General features: G+C 42.3%; 1 protein-coding gene across 1 annotated transcript in view; it reads left to right on the forward strand.

Moving 5' to 3' along the window:
* Nucleotides 1–21636, forward strand: part of LOC126100723 (odorant receptor coreceptor) — a 338496-nt gene that overhangs the window by 148207 nt on the left and 168653 nt on the right. Inside the window, exon 5 of the mRNA XM_049911343.1 lies at nucleotides 510–744. Within this exon, the coding sequence (XP_049767300.1) occupies nucleotides 510–744 (235 nt within the window). The remainder of the gene's footprint in view (nucleotides 1–509; nucleotides 745–21636) is intronic.

A 21636-nucleotide genomic window follows, 5' to 3' on the forward strand; every position in this document is an offset into this window, starting at 1 on the left:
GCTCCCTGTATTTTATCCCTGCCACCTTCAGAGTTTGAAAGAGAGTATTCCAGTCAACATTGTCAAAAGCTTTCTCTAAGTCTACAAATGCTAGAAACGTAGGTTTGCCTTTCCTTAATCTTTCTTCTAAGATAAGTCGTAGGGTCAGTATTGCCTCACGTGTTCCAACATGTCTACGGAATCCAAACTGATCTTCCCCGAGGTCGGCTTCTACCAGTTTTTCCATTCGTCTGTAAAGAATTCGCGTTAGTATTTTGTATTAGTTAGTATTCCATTAGTTATTTAAATTCAGATGCATGATTTAAACAACAACGTTCAAAAGTTCACATAACTGAAACATGTATACGTAGTCAATGAGAGACACAACACGCTACACAAGCGACAGTACAAATCGAAGTATAAATATCGATACAGATACAAAAGAAGTCGAAAATATTTGGTGCAAGACGAGTTGGAGCTCGCAGCGGCACGCCAGTTGAGTCCAGACGGAGCGCCGGCGCGTGTTGCAGACATGAGCAACGGCGTGACGGACGGCATGACGATCCGCGGCATCTACAGCAGCCAGCGCGACTTCTCGGGCTTCAACCGGCGCTCGGCGGCGCTGTCGACGGTGCGCGAGGCCGACTCGGGCGGCGCCGTCACCTCCGCCGGCGGCATCGGGCCCAACGGGCTCAGCAAGCGCCAGGAGATGCTCGTGCGCTCCGCCATCAAGTACTGGGTCGAGCGCCACAAGCACGTGGTCAGGTAAGGCCGCCGGACGCCCGGCACGCACAGCTGCCGGAGCCTCGACAACATCAGCTGCGTCAGCAACACTTCCTGGGTCATTACGTCACAGTGCCATACGAGGTGGTTCGCTCTCTGGTGGAGATATGGGTAAACTGCACTTTTTATACAGGGAGTCCCATTCGAAAATTCCTTTTCTCTTCCTGGGCTGGATTTTGTCCTGATCGTATCATTGCTTTTGATTTGACATCTCGGATTCTTCGCACAACAAACGAAATATCTGTTAAAAATTTGTACTTACATTTATAAATATCCTCCTTGTCCATGGTACAAAAGAAATCAGTTTACAAAAACAGTGCTCCTGAACACTTTCCCAAATATTGCTTAGTTCTTCAATATCTCTCTCAAAACCTGAAGAAATTCCTGTCTGTTCAGTAGTCTAGTACCGTTTCTGGTTCCTCAACGGAGTCCAGGGTCGTCCAATGTGCGTTATTGCTTACAAGGAATGTAGAACATTCCCGGCCGCCCTCTTGCAGCTACAGTGCCACTGGCGTAGAGAGAGGCACCTGGGATGTCGTGTACACACAGATATACATACATACAAATGCACATCACACATACATCATATACACATACACAGTTTTAATTTAGATTGGGACAACAGTCATTATAGATCCAATCAAAACAGTTCCAACGAAGGCTTGTGTGGACTTTTCCCTCGGTTCTAAGGCAAATTCCTGAACTGTTAAGCCCCTCGTATTTACTCCCAACAGGAGCCCCCTCGCCACTCAATCTGCTCGCCTCGTAATTGGCTTATAAGAATAGCCACTCTATAATGTTTCATGTATCAAGCAGACGCTGTACTTCTTGGAATAGAGATCAGCAGTACACAAGACTAACTTATTTGCTTTTTCTGCTCTTTCTGTGATCCTTGGCTTAATCATGTTAGTGTAATATAAGGCTCCTACTGTTCTAATCATACCTGAAAATGACAATATGCACCGTTATTTATTGTCTGACGAGAATTTATTGACTGATAACAAAGAGAGAAATTTTGTGTGATATAAATACCTGTTTTAGTGCAAAAAATAATAAATGTTGGGTGCTTTTTTGTCATGCTTTTTTTCTGATTGCTGAGAAACTAATGCGAATAACTGTTGAACTGTACAGCATACATCGTGGGTAAGTCACTCAGTGAATGTCATCATTTGGTGAACAAATGACGTTAATGTAACGCGCTTGCGGTTTACCGATCATCAAACATTCTGAAAAAAGGGGATAGATTGACATGAAACAAACTATTTTAACAGCAGCGACACTCTGTATAAAGAAGAACAATGGTTACAACAAACTTAACTTATACCAAATACACCACGTTGTTCAGGTGTACCGAAGTACATGTTGAGTACGTAACTGTCGCATGTGTACTGGTAGTGCTAGTAATGTGACATCACCATGTAGCAAGAACTACCGATAGGACTCACTAGTTTGCCCAAAGGGCGTCCTTAGCGTCAGATAGCAAAGCAATGATGGAAGTATAAATAGCAATTTAAATTATATACATATTCAGACATGTGTAGTAACTCCTCTGAAACTACACCGTGCAATTTCTGGCATTTCATGTGGCAACACTGCAGTCTGCAACATCGTTTGACGCAACAGTCAGATTCTGCGCGGTGCTGTGCCTGGAACTGTGTTCAGTGTTTAGCGACAACGTATCGCTGTTCTGTCGAAGAACGCTTGTTTCTTGTGAAACAATATTGGATTAGAGGTTCCATTATGACATGTCAGCTGTGGTGGCCCGGTGTAATGTTAAGCTGTCTCTATACAGCTTAAGCCTTTTTGTGGACTTACTTGTTGAAGAATGCTGGTTCTGCTTTCTTGCAGCGCCGATGTCTTCTTGTAGCACCGGACGCTTCTCCGAAGATTTCACTGCTAGGAAGGGGAAATTTTCACTCTCTCGCTCTTTCTCTTCTTATTTAAAAATACGCTACTCTTGGAATATCATTCAATTCACCAGAACATATCTATTTCCACTTTGTACAAAAAAAAAACAACTAAACTTTATGACGCAAGCCCACACATTACCGGCACCCAGAATCAGTTAATTACACATTTCTGAACACAATTAATACATAAGCTTTTATCGTGGCTGACTATCCACGTCCAGTCCACGTATTCTCAACAGCAGTTCAACGTCTAATATACAGTCACTATTTCGAGTCTCTCCATTTGTTTTTTAACAATACAATGCAACATTACTCTTTGCAGCCGGCCACGGAGCTTCCGGGCCGTATTTGCTTATTCTTGGCAGGTCGCGCTGAACACTTGCCAGCGCCGACGAATTATCCCCCTTCCAGTTTCGCCTGCACAAACAATAAATGGGTGCAGTATCCCATGCTCATCCTTACGCCCTGCTTTAAAATAACGCGTGTTCGAAACGGCTGGAACACAAGTGTCTCCAGACTTTCGTAAAATTCTGGGGGCACTACACAGCGAATGCTTTTTGAACGATTTGGTGACCAGCATCTACTGTCTAAATTCTGCAAACAAAAGTTAGTAAACAAGATGAAGAGCTTGTCGGTGTTGGAACTTCACGGCGGGGGACGCCCGCCGTTATCGGGAGACAAAGTGACTGACGTGAAAAAAATGGTTCTTGGTCTTTCCTGCAAAGTCTGTTCGACTTTTATCTCAGGAATGTGGAACGTCATGGACCACATGTCACAGAGCTGTGACGAAGACCGGCACGAATCCATACGAGTTTACAATTGTTCAGTAACTGAATGTCAATAACAAATACAAACGCACTACATTTCGCCCTTGGTTTCAGAAATTTATTGCTCAGAGGCCAGGAATATTGCAATACACATGGTTCAGTGACGAGGCATGGTTCCACCTCTCTGGCTATGTAAACTCTCAAAATACATGTTTGTGGTGTATTGGAAATCCGCATGCAGGAGTCGAGCAACCCATGCATTCACAAAAGATTGACGTGTTTTGTGCTGTAACTTCCCCCTCACTTATCGACCTTAATGACAGTGAAATATATATATATATATATATATATATATATATATATATATACAAACAGTAAAACAATTACAATATATAAAGACACAGAAATGTCATATCTTCAGGTAACAAAATAAGGAAAAAAACTTATAGTGCAGCAGATGGAAATAGGAGGATATGCATTTCCGGCGTTACAAGTGCCCCATATTGTCTGAGGATGTTCGTGTAACGTAAACAGACTCAGAAAATGTCCCAAAAAGGAAAAAAAAGCAGCGGAAATGCATATGCTCAAAATATCAAGAAAATTTAGCATTAGGCTAATTAACCATAAACCAATTTTTAGACCATAATAATTGAGTGCAGACACTCCTAACCTTATTCCACTCTGTCATCTTACACAAAAGAAAACAGGTTGACGATATATTAAAATTCATTAGCTATTCTAAAATCAGAAAAATTCATATTAGTATCAAGAAATGGAATACTATTTACAAAATTAATCAGAGTACATGGTCATAAAAACAGGTAGATCAAAATACGCAAATTAATAATTAATCACATAGAATACACATTTTATATAACCTTTTCATAATTAATACTCTCGCCATGAGAGTCCACTTAACGCTATTCACATAGAATACACATTTTATATAACCTTTTCATAATTAATACTCTCGCCATGAGAGTCCACTTAACGCTAAACAAGAAAATAATATACAGCAGATCGACAAAAACATAAATATTGACAACAGAATTCTTTCACATAGGCTGTCCAGGAAGAAAAACAACTCTGGCTTCCGTACCCGCAAGTACAAAGAATGCCGACAGCGGCACAAGAGCTGACAGCGGCACAAGAGCCGACAGCGGCTCCGCCTCGCCAGTATTGTTGGGCCCGCCTGTGCGGCACGCTTGATCTCACTCGCCCTTGAAACGGCATTTCCAGAACGTCCGTTTCACTGAATTCTTTCGGAAAAACTCACTCCCGAGTAATCTCAAGGAGTCCATTAACACTATCACAGCGGATAAATCAACACTGTCAATCATCACACGCATGTACTAGCCTGAAACTTAAAACAGCATCTAAGTACATCAGCAATGACTAGTAAAACACACATTCATGAAATCTGACAGCTAGTTACAAAAGCATATTTACATTCCTTAATCTACTGTGACTCAGCTGAAAACTTAAACTAGCAGCTTGGATTTTTCATTTGATTAATCAAGATTAAATTGATTAAATTTAAACTGATTAATCAAAATTAATTACTTATTAATTACAACTTCTTTAATGACCTCATGGTCAGGCATAAGCATGGCAACCTAGCAAATCCTTAAATCTTACACTCTATATTTACATACTGTACAAAGTACCCATTCTGTGGTATTAATCAATCCTAGGTTGGTACAATTTCAAGTCTACAATGTTCCGTATACCTAATAGTTTTCCAGAGCTTGGATACTCTAAGCAAGAAGCATTTGTGTGAGGTATACCAATGACTTTATATGGTCCATTATAAACAAACTTAAATTTAGAGATTTCATTGTCTATCTCGCTCGATTTCTCATGAGCTTTTACAAGTACTAAGTCTCCGATTGGAAACCTAGCAAAACGCGCTTTAGCGCCATGACAACGTATGCGAGCATCGGCTTTTAGCTTAATTATTTCTGGCAAACGATCTTTTTTCACACCAATACTCGGTTTGTCTGGAAACACACTCTTATTCCTTATTATTACTTCATATAGGCCTCGTCTTTGTTCGTGTGTTACGTTTGACACACCGTCTACAATACTTTCCAATTCACTTCCTACAATATTGTCAATGCTGAGACTCCTCACATTACAGTAGTTCAAATTCATACCTACGTCAATACCATCCGGCCAGTTAACAATGTGTATAGGCTGGTATTGCCTATGCACACCATCTCCTGCCTCGTCAAAACTAACTACTATTGTTTTATCTTGTGACGTACATGTCAAAGTTTTGCTTTCGCAATTAATCACTGCACGGTACTTTAATAGCCAATCTAACCCAATAATTACTTCCGTAGTTAAGTCTGGCACGACGACAAACTCTTGTTCCAATCGTGCCCCACATATCTCGAAGTTGATAAAAATCTGTTTTGTGACCGGTTTACTGGCCTTCTCAGTAGCACCGATAATTTTCACTCCTGTTCCTGGCATAACTACGATGTCAGGTCTGTCTTTCAGTAACTCAAATATTTTCCCAGATACAGCACTCAATTCTGCACCAGTGTCAATCAACACGTTTAGTTGTAGGTCGTGCATATTAACAGACACTACTATGTGTCTACACTTGTCCTCGACTGTTTCTTTATTTTCCCACAGTAAATCCTCGTCTATATCCAGGTCATTCCAGAAAAAATCATCCGGCTTTGATCCTAAATCCGGCTTATCTGGCGGCTTTTTCAGTCTCTGTTCACATACAGTTTTAATTTCAACACGTTTGTCTTGAGGCTTAGTCTGTAGCTTCGCCTCCAATAACGAAACCTTTTCCTGTAACTCGTCAACTAGTGAGTGTTGCTTAGCTATCAATTCATTAATTAACACCTTCGTTGATTCCTCTTTGGTCAGATTGATCTCATCTGCCAATCTACCTGGAGGAATGTGCCCAGTAGTATCTGCAATTACTTCCTCTAGATCTGCGCAACCCACACTGCTATCGTCTGACCGTATAATGTCAGCTCTAACCTCATACACGCTGTAATCTATGTGCTTTTCTACCAATCGTGTCCGGCTATCACTAAAATTTTTGTAATCTTTCTCCTTAATGCTCTCGCAATGTTTAAACTGGAGGTTTGCGTCGGATGGGTCGGCTACTTCTACCACTATAACTTTCGGTAAAGTCTGCCGGTTAGGGCCAGAACTTTCCGTTACTACTTCAACATCCAACTCCTGCGGGACGAAACACGACGAATCTTGCTCGTGCTCCCCATTAACATCAACTATTTCTAGTAATGTCTGCCGGTTAGGGCCAGAACTTTCTATCACTTCACAAATACTATCTTCCTGTGGGACGAGACGCGGCAAATCCTGCCCGCGCTCCCCATAAACACTTGTCCCATACAGGCCCCTATTATCTCTTAGTTCGTCGTATAAGCGACCGAACTGCCTTAACCAGACCTCATCCCTCTCTCCATCCCCTCGCTCAATGATGAACGTGTTATCCGACATCTGATCTTCTCTCAACAATTGCGAATCATTCTTAAACTCAATCTTCATTTCCGCTGTGGGTGTTACAGCTGCCACTTTATAATCGTTTTCCGGAACACTACTTAAATTGTTCTCACTGACAGTGAATGTATTTTCTACCGCCGTGTCTACAGCTGATCTACTACTTGTGGGCGCACTCCTTTCTCCTAACACTGGCACACACTCCCGCCGTTGAATATTCCATACGGAATTTTCATAACGATGACACCTGGGTTTTCTCCTGTTATTGGGCCGCCAAAATTTCTCCACGCCCGGTCGGCCCCTCACCGGCGCGGCTAATGGTTTCCCTGTCTCGTCCCAGCAGATCTGCTCCCCGGATGCTGCTGAGGCGGCTTATCGCACCCTCTGGCGTTATTACTATCCTGTGAAGCCCGTATCACGTTAGTATGATACTGGTTTCCGTCATTCCTGTTATTATTTCCATTGCACCAATTGTCATTACGGCCCGAACCACTATTGTTATTGCTGCCAAGATTGCGGTATGCATTATTCCCATAGTTATCGTTGTTGTGGTTGCTATGGTACCCATTGTTGTTACCACGGCCTCTACCACTGTCGCGATTATTGCGCCAATTGTCCTCGTCCTCAACTCTTTCCAGGAAATCATTGATTGTCCTGTAATTGCTACCTATGTAGCGTTTTGTATCATCTGGAAGCTTCCTGTAGAGTTCCCAGACTATTTCAGATTCCGTGCGGCGATCACACAAATATTCCAACTTGCGGATCCAGCCCTCACAAAACTCCTTCATCGAGCCGCGCGAATTCGCATCGAAAGGCCTCGATACGACAAATTCGCGCCAGACACTTTGCTGTTTTTGCTCTGACCAGTATTCAGCCAGCAACAAATTTTTAAACTCGTCAAAAGTCAGGTTGGTAATGTTGAGGTTTAAGCCCCAACGCTTGGCATCACCAGCCAACACACCAATAACCGCATTAATTTTTCTCTCATTAGTCCATGATCTGGGTAAAACTCTTTCACAATTTTTAATGAAATCCGTCGGGTGTATACTGCCTTTTTTCAAGCGGTCGAACCGCTCCTCTTTCGTCAAAAATTCCGAACTACGTATGTGCACAGATTGGCACATGGCTCTGTTTTTCGTCAAGTTTCTTTTCTAATTCCGACACTCTCGTAATTACTTGGCAAGTGGTTGTCGCAAGCGTTTCTACTTCCCTTTTTTTTTCTTCGCAGGTATTAGCCTGCTTCGTCACTTTGGTATCTACTTCGGATACTAAAGCCTTTAAAGTTTCCACCTTCTTTTGATCCTCTTTTTTCACTAACTGAATTTATTCCGTCACCTTAGTCTCGATGATCGGAGCAACTGCTTCTACACTTTTCTCGATTCTGCTAATTTCGGAATAAAAACGAGTATTTATGCTCGCAACTTCCGCCTGAACGCCTATCATTTCCTGTTTAAGATTACCGATTTCGGTATTAATCACAACAATACCTTCTTTGATTTTATCAACTTTTGTGTTAACAACTCCAACATTGTTGTTAACAACATTAATAGCTTTGTTCTGATTGTCTAGCTTCCGTTCAATTTTTTCAGACTGACTCGTGATTTCGTTAATCAAAACATTCAATAAATCAGTTAAATTCCCGGAAACTACCGGTTTTACTTCCGTAGCGGCTTCCTCTTTAATTGTCCCCCCCGTATTCGTCATCAAGGGATTCACATTTGATTTTCACTTCCGATTCCGAAACATTTTCTAAAGTTTGGAATTCCATTTCTGCTCTTTGTTGCGTTTCGGCGGTCGCGTGTTTCATGCTAGCCGCCTGCCCCGGAACAATGGGTACCGCGGTGCGCGTTTCCCACTGTTCGACCGATTGTTCCGTATCCAAGTCTACCAAATTTTGGTAATTGTTGCCTTCACTCATTTTTATAATTTTCAATATAAATGCCAAATCTCAAATCTAATTAGGATTCCTCCCACTACTTAATCTCGCTGACGTAACGACCTGTTCGTAACCAGTACTTTGTTACACTCTGGACACAAAATTCGTGTCCAGAACAACCTCAAATCTGAAGATTGTCCTGTCACCAGGTCGCCACGTGTAACTTCCCCCTCACTTATCGACCTTAATGAGAGTGAAAAATTAAACCGCGTGTACCTAATGGAAATTTGGGAAAAGCAATCGTCACCGAAGTTAATCTGTCGGTAAAGAGGGAGGAAAGGGTTACATCTAAATGAAAGGAAAAATGCAAATGAAACTGGTGGAAATTAATTTTGAAAAGGGGTAAAGTTAATAAAGAAAGCAAATGTGCGCCCGTTACGTTAACAATTAACTGGCGGTAATTAGATATTTGAGATTTGGGGGAAATTACGGTCGCCAGTCCTAAGGACAATTACTATAGTAACTGAAAAACAAAGGTTATTACACATATAATTAGCACTAGAAGCGTGGCAACTGAAAGTTGACACGTGTAGTGTGAAAACTGAAAGTTTGTCAGAAGTAATAAATTTCGCTACACTCTGACTTAATTTAGCAAAAGAATTAATAAAACCGGAAAATCGAAAGTTAATTTAGTGACTGACGTTAACAGTGAGCTTTCTTTTTGAAGCACATCGAAATTCAGTAAAATACGGTTAGTCTTGGACTACCTCAACAATCATTTCAAAAGCTACTTGAATGTACGCAATTTAGAAATAAGAGATTTAACTTTGATCTTGAATTAAATGATTCTGAACAATTAACAATAGTAAAATTTAGTACATACCAAGCTGAGCTGCAGTCACAGGTAAGCTAAAATACGGTAACAAAACTCGCACTCTTAATTTGTGACTGTGTAATCTAAATATTGTAGCCAGCTATGAATACCTTAACTGAACTTTGAAATTAAAGCAGTGGAATCGAATGATGCTGGCGTTTGAATTTCAACAATACTCGGGTTCATTCCGGAAAAGGAAGGGACCCTGTTTGGTAATGCAATTGGGACAATGAGCAACAAAGGTTCATGCTACGTTGCTGTAATTTTGTGATGCAACAATTTTAAAAGTTTGAAAAGCTGAGGTCTGCCATACAGTTCTAAAACTTTACGTGCTTCCAGTCTTCCTTGTTGGTTGATTGAAGGTTTGAAGCCGTCGATCGAGGAGGTGGCGACAGTCACTCATTTTCGGCCGTCGCTGTTGCAGAAGCTGGATGTTGGCGCGCCATCTTCTCGACATGGTCACCAGGCGAAACGGGCTCTTGATGTGCGCTAGCTAATGCTTCCCGTCCGCGACACCGTGTCAGAAACTATAATAGCAAGTCGAGCGCAATTACATGCTGCCCAACCCCGAAAGCGCGGCATCTCGCGGTAGCGTCAGACTTCACACCTGCTCCACTGCACCACCCCAGCCAGACTCCCTCTGCTCTGCTTGCACTCCACGCGGCAGAGTTAACACTCCCAAAGATCCTAAACACTTTTGTTCTCCACACGACCTACCGATGAATTCGTTCGATAGCATAGTTTTTCCTAGGCCAGACCCAGCGTATAAATACAAATAATATTTACAAAACAACCAATTATACATCGACATAAATGCATATATATATATATATATATATATATATATATATATATATATATATATATATATACACTCCTGGAAATTGAAATAAGAACACCGTGAATTCATTGTCCCAGGAAGGGGAAACTTTATTGACACATTCCTGGGGTCAGATACATCACATGATCACACTGACAGAACCACAGGCACATAGACACAGGCAACAGAGCATGCACAATGTCGGCACTAGTACAGTGTATATCCACCTTTCGCAGCAATGCAGGCTGCTATTCTCCCATGGAGACGATCGTAGAGATGCTGGATGTAGTCCTGTGGAACGGCTTGCCATGCCATTTCCACCTGGCGCCTCAGTTGGACCAGCGTTCGTGCTGGACGTGCAGACCGCGTGAGACGACGCTTCATCCAGTCCCAAACATGCTCAATGGGGGACAGATCCGGAGATCTTGCTGGCCAGGGTAGTTGACTTACACCTTCTAGAGCACGTTGGGTGGCACGGGATACATGCGGACGTGCATTGTCCTGTTGGAACAGCAAGTTCCCTTGCCGGTCTAGGAATGGTAGAACGATGGGTTCGATGACGGTTTGGATGTACCGTGCACTATTCAGTGTCCCCTCGACGATCACCAGTGGTGTACGGCCAGTGTAGGAGATCGCTCCCCACACCATGATGCCGGGTGTTGGCCCTGTGTGCCTCGGTCGTGTGCAGTCCTGATTGTGGCGCTCACCTGCACGGCGCCAAACACGCATACGACCATCATTGGCACCAAGGCAGAAGCGACTCTCATCGCTGAAGACGACACGTCTCCATTCGTCCCTCCATTCACGCCTGTCGCGACACCACTGGAGGCGGGCTGCACGACGTTGGGGCGTGAGCGGAAGACGGCCTAACGGTGTGCGGGACCGTAGCCCAGCTTCATGGAGACGGTTGCGAATGGTCCTCGCCGATACCCCAGGAGCAACAGTGTCCCTAATTTGCTGGGAAGTGGCGGTGCGGTCTCCTACGGCACTGCGTAGGATCCTACGGTCTTGGCGTGCATCCGTGCGTCGCTGCGGTCCGGTCCCAGGTCGACGGGCACGTGCACCTTCCGCCGACCACTGGCGACAACATCGATGAATTGTGGAGACCTCACGCCCCACGTGTTGAGCAATTCGGCGGTACGTCCACCCGGCCTCCCGCATGCCCACTACACGCCCTCGCTCAAAGTCCGTCAACTGCACATACGGTTCACGTCCACGCTGTCGCGGCATGCTACCAGTGTTAAAGACTGCGATGGAGCTCCGTATGCCATGGCAAACTGGCTGACACTGACGGCGGCGGTGCACAAATGCTGCGCAGCTAGCGCCATTCGACGGCCAACACCGCGGTTCCTGGTGTGTCCGCTGTGCCGTGCGTGTGATCATTGCTTGTACAGCCCTCTCGCAGCGTCCGGAGCAAGTATGGTGGGTCTGACACACCGGTGTCAATGTGTTCTTATTTCCATTTCCAGGAGTGTATATACAAACAGTAAAACAATTACAATATATAAAGACACAGAAATGTCATATCTTCAAGTAACAAAATAAGGAAAAAAAATTATAGTGCAGCAGATGGAAATAGGAGGATATGCATTTCCGGCGTTACAGTGCAACAGACAATGTTGTGGGGAAGGCTAACCAATGACTATGTTTTATTGGAAGGACTCAGTAAACGTAACAGATCTACTGAATAGACTGCCTACACTACGCTTGTCCGCCCTCTTTTGGAATACTGCTGCGCGGTGTGGGATCCTTACCGAAGAGGACTGACGGAGTACATCGAGAAAGTTCAAAGAAAGGCAGCACGTTTTGTATTACCGCGAAAGAGGGGAGAGTGTGTCACTGAAATGATACACGATTTGGGGTGGACATCATTAAATAAAATGCGTTTTTTTGCGGTGGGATCTTCTCACAAAATTTCAGTCACCAACTTTCCCCTCCGAATGCGAAAATATTTTGTTGACACCGACCTACAAGGGTGGGGGGGAACGATCATCACAACAAAATAAGGGAAATCAGAGCTCGCACGGAAAAGTACAGTTGTTTGTTTTTCCCCGCGCTGTACGGGATTGGAATAGTAGAGAATTACTGCCAAGGTGGTTCGATGAACCCTCTGCCAGGCACTTAAAAGTGATTTGCAGTATATCCATGCATACCCACGTAGAATATCACAGCGTCGCATCATAGGACCAATTTTTTCGAGTCTAATGTGACAAGTGCTGTTTACATCGAAACGTTTCGGGAATATGTGAACCACTTGGACGATGAAGAACTTACCCTCGGTTGGTATTTATAGGGCCTCTTTCCAGTGAGACATCTTGTATAATGTAGAAATGAGCTCGCTGCATTTAACCGTTTGTATGACAAAATGTGTTAACCAGCATAACAATGAAATATATGTCAGGAGGTACTCTTTGGCAATAGTAATCAATAACACCGCTAACTTTATTATGTACTAGCTGACAAACGAAGTATTGCTCGGGTATTCATTTCGCCAATTTTCTGTTAGAAACAAAAACAAAATGAACCGTGTAGTAATGTACCGAAAAAATTTCTTTTCGTTCGATTCGTGAAAACATCTTTGAAATTAGAAACAGTCGTGCAAAGAAATACGCGTAGTCTACAAATGCATAAGAACAGTATTAAAATTAAGAAACATGATCCCGGACAGTTTCTTCACACTGTGCGCGGCTGCTTCGCGTATCTACAACGCGAATCTGTAAACGTCTCTATGGCAACTTCTTTTCATAACTCTATAGATGGCTATTGTTTTCGTCTACAGCCGTTCGTGCTTCGCAGATGAAATCTGTCAAAAGTACCGGTAAGTGTCAGGAATTTCCTTCAGTTGACTGGACTGTAGCATTGTCTTAGTGGTAAAGAACAAAACTTCATGCATAATGCGGCAGTGGTTAGCACACGGGACTCGTATTCGGGAGGACGACAATTCAAACCCGCGTCCGGCCATCCTGATTAAGGTTTTCCATGATTTCCCCATATGGCTTCAGGCAAATGGCAGGATGGTTCCTTTGAAAGGGCGCGTCCTACTTCCTTCCACATCCTTGCCTAATCCGATGGAAAAGAAGTCGTATCTCTTGAACTATATGTCGTATAATAGTATATTTATGTCGACACATTCAGCGGCGCATATGGGTACTATCTGCATACTGTCAACGAAATATGTTGTGAATAGAGTTAATACAAGAGAAATAATAAATTTAAACGTTATGCACAATGCGAAAATTTTTCACGTGTCTCAGTCTTTATGACGTCATATTTCCTGACATAGTGTGGTCCATGATATACTTTTGTAGGTGCATTAGGTTGCATATTTACTTTGAACACAGACAATAGCACATAAGTAATACGCTATACATGATGCGGAAGTTTTCCAAACATCTCATTGTTTATGATGTCATATCTCCTGAATGATGATGTTTACTCGGTGATTGATGCCCCACAGTAAGGGATATGTGTACCAAGTTTGGTGAAATCGGTCCAGTGATTTAGGAGGAGATGTGAAACATACATCCATAAACAGATGTGTACATTCAAGCATCCCTAGATAATACATATATTTTTATAATGAGTGTGAATTTGTAGGTTCAGCATAAGTTATGCAGTGGTAAACATTCGTACCAGTAAATCAACAGTACAAAATCTGTTCCGAAAAAGGTTGAAAAATCTCCAGTAAATTAGCAATGTGAACTTGTGTTCGTAAACGTATGCTCCAAGTTGGAAATTCCTCAAAGGACTGGGTTCACAGCCAACTATAGGCCACGAATATAAATCTACAGATGCAGTTACTTCAGCTTTATAGTAAGTTTCGCGACTTTCACAAGAATATTCTTCAAGCAGAGACAGAAAGTGTACCCTACCTGCAGCATCTGCACTAGATGTTTCACACATTGGTCCACTTGACAGTGAGTGTCCCAGACTACAAATGGTTACTTTATCAGTGTCTGAAACTGTAGACATAGTAGCCACATTATCTGCATCTGAATCTTTCGCGTACTCTTCTATAACCTCTTACCAGCAGTTCATTACATGGCGAACGATAAATTCTTCTGCCATGGACCTATGTCGGCTTCATTAAGTCATTCCTACAATCTAAAAGAAGTATTGAAGAAATTCAATATAATCACTATATAAAAACAATCATAAAGAGTGAATAATGTGCCTATTACATTCAAGTGTGTGCATGAACTATTTTCGCCATGTCGCTTACTTTCAGTAATCATCGTGCTTGTGCACTACCAGGGGAAATAATTTTTACTATCTCATCGAGCAATATTTTCGAGATAAATTGTGAAATAGTATTAGACGCAATGCTCTTAATTAAAAGAAGCGTTTCACAACACATAATTAGTAAAGCTTAATGTAACTAGTAACTGAAATCACCATAGTCTATTTGAATACAAGTACAGAGCGGAAAAGAACTAGCTGTAAATATGCTTATAAACGATTGTCGTATTGATTTTATACTTTATCATCTAGAAAATGTTATTATGAATTGAACTCAACCGTCGTTTGTTACGGAAGATGCCAGAACTATTAATCCACATGTGACAAATGCAAGCTGAACACAAAACTAGCTGTGAAGACGAGTCCTTCTAGTAGCATCGGTAAATATTCACAGCATCACTGACTTGTTCTCTGACCTCAAGCCTGCCGACTTGGAGAGATAAAAATGATAGTGATTCTTCTAAAAAAACTATTGTGAATATACTAATACCAATAAAATAGATGGTTTGTAGTAAACAGAGTAATAAATATAATTGGTATATACATTTATCAGTGTCATATAAAGGGTTACATACCATTCGCTTCCATTAGCGAACGATCAGTTTGTCTGACTGTCAAGCAGAGCATCCACGGCCAGTTCCTGTTGCAGACTGGGACTTTTGCTGGATGGAAGAAGTGACGTGGAGTGCACTCTGGCTCGTGCTGCCAACTGAGGAGCAGCTTGAATCAGAGAAGTGCAGCAAGGACTGGTAAGCTGACGACAGCAAGGAGAACAGGACACTTACCCCATTCCACTCCACGCCGCATATACGAGTAGAATGACGGCAGAGTACTGCGCAACGCGGCCCTCTACATCGCGTGATCCTCTTGAGTCTGCTCGTGGAGTTGCTTCATACACGCACAACGCTTGAGGTAACAGCCGGCATCTCTAAATGGTCGCGTCATCTGACCATGATACGTACCCAACACAACAGTGCGGCTTCGTGGCGATCGAAATTTGCTGCGGCTGTTGATTCCGTCAGGTACCCCACACTGCAGCGCCACCAGAGTTTGAAGACTTGCTCGTAACACAGAGAAATACTATCTGCAATAAGGCATAATCACACGTCGCCTGACAGAGACCGGTCTCTTGTTCTGCACTAATCAACAACACAGTTGTCATAAATAATGCTAATGGTTTTTGTTGTAGCACAGTTGTGAGTTGTGTGCTCAAGACTGAATTCAATGTTTACAGAATGAGATTTTCACTCTGCAGCGGAGTGTGCGCTGATATGAAACTTCCTGGCAGGTTGAAACTGTATGCCGGACCGAGACTCCAACTCGGGAATCTGCCAGAAAGTTTCGTATCAGCGTACACTCCACTGCAGAATGAAAATCTCATTCTGGAAACATCCCCCTGGCTGTGGCTAAGCCATGTCTCCACTATATCCTTTTCTTCAGGAGTGCTAGTTCTGCAAGGTTCGCAGGAAAGCTTCTGTGAAGTCTGGAAGGTAGGAGACAGGATACTGGCAGAAGTAAAGCTGTGACGACGGAGCATGAGTCGTGCTTGGGTAGCTCAGATCGTAGAGCACTTGCCTGCGAAAGGCAAAAAGCGAGTCTCGGTTCGGCACACAGCTTTAATCTGCCTGGAACTTTCGAATTCACTTTCCGCCTATCCCAGTTTTCCTGTGACACTTTACTCTTTATCTTAATTCTAGGGAAACACTGCACTTCGGTTATTCAGATTGGATCTTAAATGATTATTCTGCTCCTGTGACTGAAGTGCAGTCGCACTGTTTACAAGGCATTGTCATACATGAACCTTTGTCCGGAAATTAACCTCCAGAAAGCGATGGGGCGTTAGCAACATTACTGACAAGTCATGTTCACGTACTTCGTACCTTACACAGGTACACAACTTCCTTTTCTGTAATTCTGCAGTATTCTTATAACACACACGCCATAAAGTCTGTCCGCCACGGCGAATATTTACCGCTGGCCAGAGTGGCCGAGCGGTTCTAGGCGCTACAGTCTGGAACCGCGCGACCACTACGGTCGCAGGTTCGAATCCTGCCTCGGGCATGGATGTGTGTGATGTCCTTAGGTTAGTTAGGTTTAACTAGTTCTAAGTTCTAGGCGACTGATGACCTCAGAAGTTAAGTCGCATAGTGCTCAGAGCCATTTGAACCATTTGAATATTTACCGGTACAAGACTTCCTGGAACTTCATAGTAAGTAACGATATTTGCAAGAAGGCAGAAGGAAGCTTATTCAACCCTAAAAATCGATGTTGTTTGCTTAGACAGGAAGACTACGACTGTAGGGAAAAATTACCTCCTACGAGTGAAGTACAGAAGAATTAATGTTATCGGCTACAACAGAAACCGATGGCAGTGTGATTGCTGGACATATTTATACGGCAGATGCTTCGTTCTCAGATCAGAGATTGTACTGACAAACGTGAAAGATTAACAATTCGTGCTGAAGATTTTATCAGTTGGTTAGCGGGTGACAGAAATTTAGGAAATCACTAGTACTAGAAATTTATGTTCAACTCGGAAGTTTATCTAGATGAAAAACCGCTTTATACTTACTTCCTAATGATTATTTTACTTCAGTTTAGAACTTTGTTAATCGCACGCAACACAAAGTATGAATTGTGATGCAAAAAGAGAGGGCCAGAGTTTCAACTAAAGTGGATGTTTATTTAGTCGATGGCCAGTTTCGGGCTGTGCCAATTTCAAACCAACCAATGTTTGCCAAGTAATATGTCCGTCCAAAATAGCACTAAATGAAGTGGGTACATTGTGTACGGTCCCAATCAATGTTCGTTAACGAAAATTAATTGGTACCACTCACAGTGCATCCCAGTGAACCCACAAAAGAATAAACTTAGTTTTTACGAAATTAAAAATTACTGACTTTTTATTTGTAAAATGTTTGATCTTAAAGGAATCACCGTGCTGATTTCAAAACTGGTCTTAGATTTTGCTAGTCGTTAATATTTCCAGAATATGGACAACATAATACCATGATAAAAATTTCAGTACTAATCTTACTTTTCAAAACAGTCGTTTAACTGACTCTTAAATATTGCACCACAGATCCATTTCTCAGTACCTGACATAATTTTGAAGTTAGCCAAATGAGTAGTTCACCATGGAGCGTATTATTCCTTTATTAGTTGTTATAGAGCCTTAATTCATGGTAGCAAAATACGGGGTGATAAGTTTAATTGGTTTCAACATTCGAAATATGTATTTCTTACAGGAATAAGTTGAATAAGGACTTTATGGTAGCTATGGATTCAGCAGGCAATCAGCAATTTGGTGTTGCTGTTACAAATACGTGCTATGTACAAGGAAAAAATGTAATTCATGTGATATAAATTTAGTTTAACGGTAAAGAGGGACGATTGCCTTTGCTTTGGTAATCGATAATCGATTGTGAAATTACATCACAGACGCTTCGCACAGTTGTGTTTCATGACCATGTCACTCCTCCCACCAGTTCTTGAGTCCTGTTGCTCGAGTTGTATCCCTTGATTGGTTAGATTAAAAGCTGACGCACAAAAATACTTTTAAGATTTTTTTTAAGTCAGTCTGAGAGGGTCATAGAATAGCTTAACAAATTCCACGAACGACACTACAAAAACTGAATGCACATGTTTTTCTTCGTAAAACATACAATTCACATCTGACAACGGTTTCAAAATAAGATACATTTGAACTTATACAATTGCGTACTGTGATGTTGTTCCTTACCAAAGAGTAACAATTCCAACAATGAGGGAAAATGTTTATATCTGTGCCTATTATTCTACTCCGAAAACTTGTTTTCACGAATTGGAACAGCTGTAAACTATTACAGCGTCCACTCAATACAGACCGTTACGAAGTGGAACACTAGCGATTTTAGAGAATCGCTGTCAGTTCACTAACTCTAAAACTAAGCTCTGTCCGAGCAGGTATCGGAAGACCCTAACGGTACTGACCGACCGCCGTGTCATCCTCAGACTAGAGGCGTCAACGGATGCGGATGTGGAGGGGCTTGTGCTCTAGCATACCGCCCTCCCAGTCGTTATCAGTTTTCGGGACCGGAGCCGCTGCTTCTCAGTCAAGTAGCTCCTCAATTTGCCTCACAGGGACTGAGTGCACTATGCTTGCCAACAGCGCTGAGCAGACCGGACGGTCTCCCATCCAAGTGCTAGCCAAGCTCGATAGCGCTTAACATCAGTGATCTGACGTGAACGGTGTTACCGATTCAGCAAGACCCTTCACCGTTGGAAGTTCACTATAACTCAATAATCCACCTGCCATTAAACATTGAGATTAATTTTCTGTGTGTTTCGTAGTGAAGCGAGAAAAATACCTTTCAAATCATTCGGTGCGCGCCTATTTTTCGTCGTAATTAGGTTCATGATATTATTACACGAAGGGAATTTAATATTTTCTTTAATATCTTGGATAAACGTTGTAACAGTCTTCTTTTGTGAGCTGTCTTCCTGTTAGCACAAGGATACAGCAGGCAACACAACTTTCGCGATTTGGACAAACTTAGTGCAGCAACCATAGAAGGCGTCGTTGTCTTTAAAGAAGCACTCTTGGTCTATGGGCCTCTTTTACTGGCACCCAGTTTACAATTGCCTGGATCTTCTTTTTTTCTCCCACGTGACTTTACATAAGTGGTAAGAATAGCCTTTATGATCTCATACGTTCAAGTTTCGCAGAGACTGTAGATTGTGCTGGCCTCAATTTTAGTATCTGGTATATAGTCCTAGCAGTGGACTAGCAAATCGTAGGTGTGGTTATTTTAACGCAATTAAGAACAGGCGAGATGCAGAAGTAGTCTTTTCTCTACCCTGCCACCATGCCCTGCCAGAGAGTCCTTAACGTTTGTCTCGCCTCTGAAAGCTTATGTTAGCTGCTTCCAATACAACTATTTTCTTCCAGTGCCAGTAGCGTGTACCTTCTAATGTTTCGCCTTAATTTTGTTCTCACTCACTGACAACACGAAAGACTACTGAAAATGTGATTGCTTGTATTTCTTTCGTGATTCAGTTCTGGCTTCAGAATACTTTATCACTATTGATTGCTTTTTAGTTAGCTTGTCGTTCTTTCCCTGCCGGTTACGTATGTAGAGATGCGTTTATTGAGCCTAATCAGGCCTCTACGTCATTACTTGTTCGTTATACTGCCTGCTCCCACAAGACCTGTTATCCAATTCCTGGTGAGCTCAATTAATAAATTTCAATAATAAACCCTGGAGCTAAGAAATAATGTCACATACTCCTTCACGGCAAAATTAAACGACGAAAGAAGTGGAAAGCAGCTTCAAATGAAAAAACGCTTCAAATGCGATTGTCCTAGGTTAAGCTTAACCGTGACATTCGTGAAAATTAATTGAAAATACACTTTGTGATCAAAAGCATTAATATGGGGTGTTCCATCCTTCGTCTTTATAACGGGGTGTCGCAATGTCTGTGGACGAATGTCGACTCAATTTTCCTCCATGGATAAAACCAGAGAAGGTAGTGTCTTATACCCTGGCATCTCAAGCTAATTCGACGTTCTAACTAAACTCACAGATGTTGCGTTGGGTTCAGGCCCGGATTCTTAAACAGACATGTCCATTTGAGGAATGTTACTGCCCGCAGACCATTGTCTCAGAGATGCTGCGTTAAGCGACGGTGCGTTGTCATGTTGTTACAAACAATCATGTCACTGAACTGATCCTCTATTGTGCTTCGTAAACAATGTTTGTAAAATGTTTTCATATAGTTCTGTTCTTAGCATTCTCTTAAGCTCAATAAGTGGACCACAGCTTAACTACGAAAATCACCTCCATACCGTATACTACATTCATGGTACTACACTGTTGCTTCTGTACCTTTCCATTGGGTTGCCACAAGGTCTAGCGTGGTTCATCACTCCAAATTATACGTCACCTCAAGCGTCGCGTAGCACTGCGTACAGGAACATATGACCTATGAGGAGATGTTCCACCACGGTACCCCATTCCTTTTAACTCTCTACGCACAGTCATTGTAACAGTTGGACTGTTGGCAGCGCTTCCAAACTAACGTGCGATTCCTTCTGCTGATTCCGTGTGATTTTTTAAAAAACATCCTCTGCAATGCTTGACGGAGCCTGTCCGGTCAGTAAATCAGTCTGTCTGGTCTTCGTTTAGCTGTAGTTGTTTCTTCGCATTTCCAGTTCACAATCACAAGAGCAATTTCGGCAGATTGAGAAGGATGGAGATGTTCCATATGTATTTGTTACTCAGTTGGCATCCAATGTCCGAAGTCATTGAACTCTCCTGACCGACCCAATCTGCTTTTACTGCGTTTCTACTGACAAAACAATACTCCCCGTCTCTTTTCATGCTGGCGAGTCCACCATCTGTCGGTCGATTCCGAATTACATGTGGGTTTACGAATATCTTTGATCAGATAGTGTACAAATTGCTGTAACGAGTTACATTTCTTACATTACACTCTTCACGAAGGATTTCATATGATTATACCTCCGTCATCGGTTTGTTTCATTTCAGTTAGTAAGGCACGGCTGTGTTGTACGTCGACCTTCTGTTAACATATGACACCGTCTTTTTTTGGTCACTGGTGCCTTTTCCAATACTATCTGCATCTCATACATTATATAAACAATTAATTAAGAAAATGTAGAGTTTAAGGAGCCATTGATTCGCAGAAATCCATGTGATGATGGGATTATAATCCTCCGAAGCGAATAGTGGAGATAATAAAAAAGGTGACTGGTTACACTAATCTGTAGTCTAATTTGAAAATTACGTAATGTACTGACGATAAATGATTGTCAAAAGTAGTGCACAGCGAGCGAAGAGGTTGATTACAGTGAAAAGCTAACTGCTTTGTTAAGAGAGGAAATTAAACATGGAATA

The sequence above is a fragment of the Schistocerca cancellata genome, chromosome 9 (genome assembly GCF_023864275.1).
Source record: "Schistocerca cancellata isolate TAMUIC-IGC-003103 chromosome 9, iqSchCanc2.1, whole genome shotgun sequence".
Classification (NCBI taxonomy): Eukaryota; Metazoa; Arthropoda; class Insecta; order Orthoptera; family Acrididae; genus Schistocerca; species Schistocerca cancellata.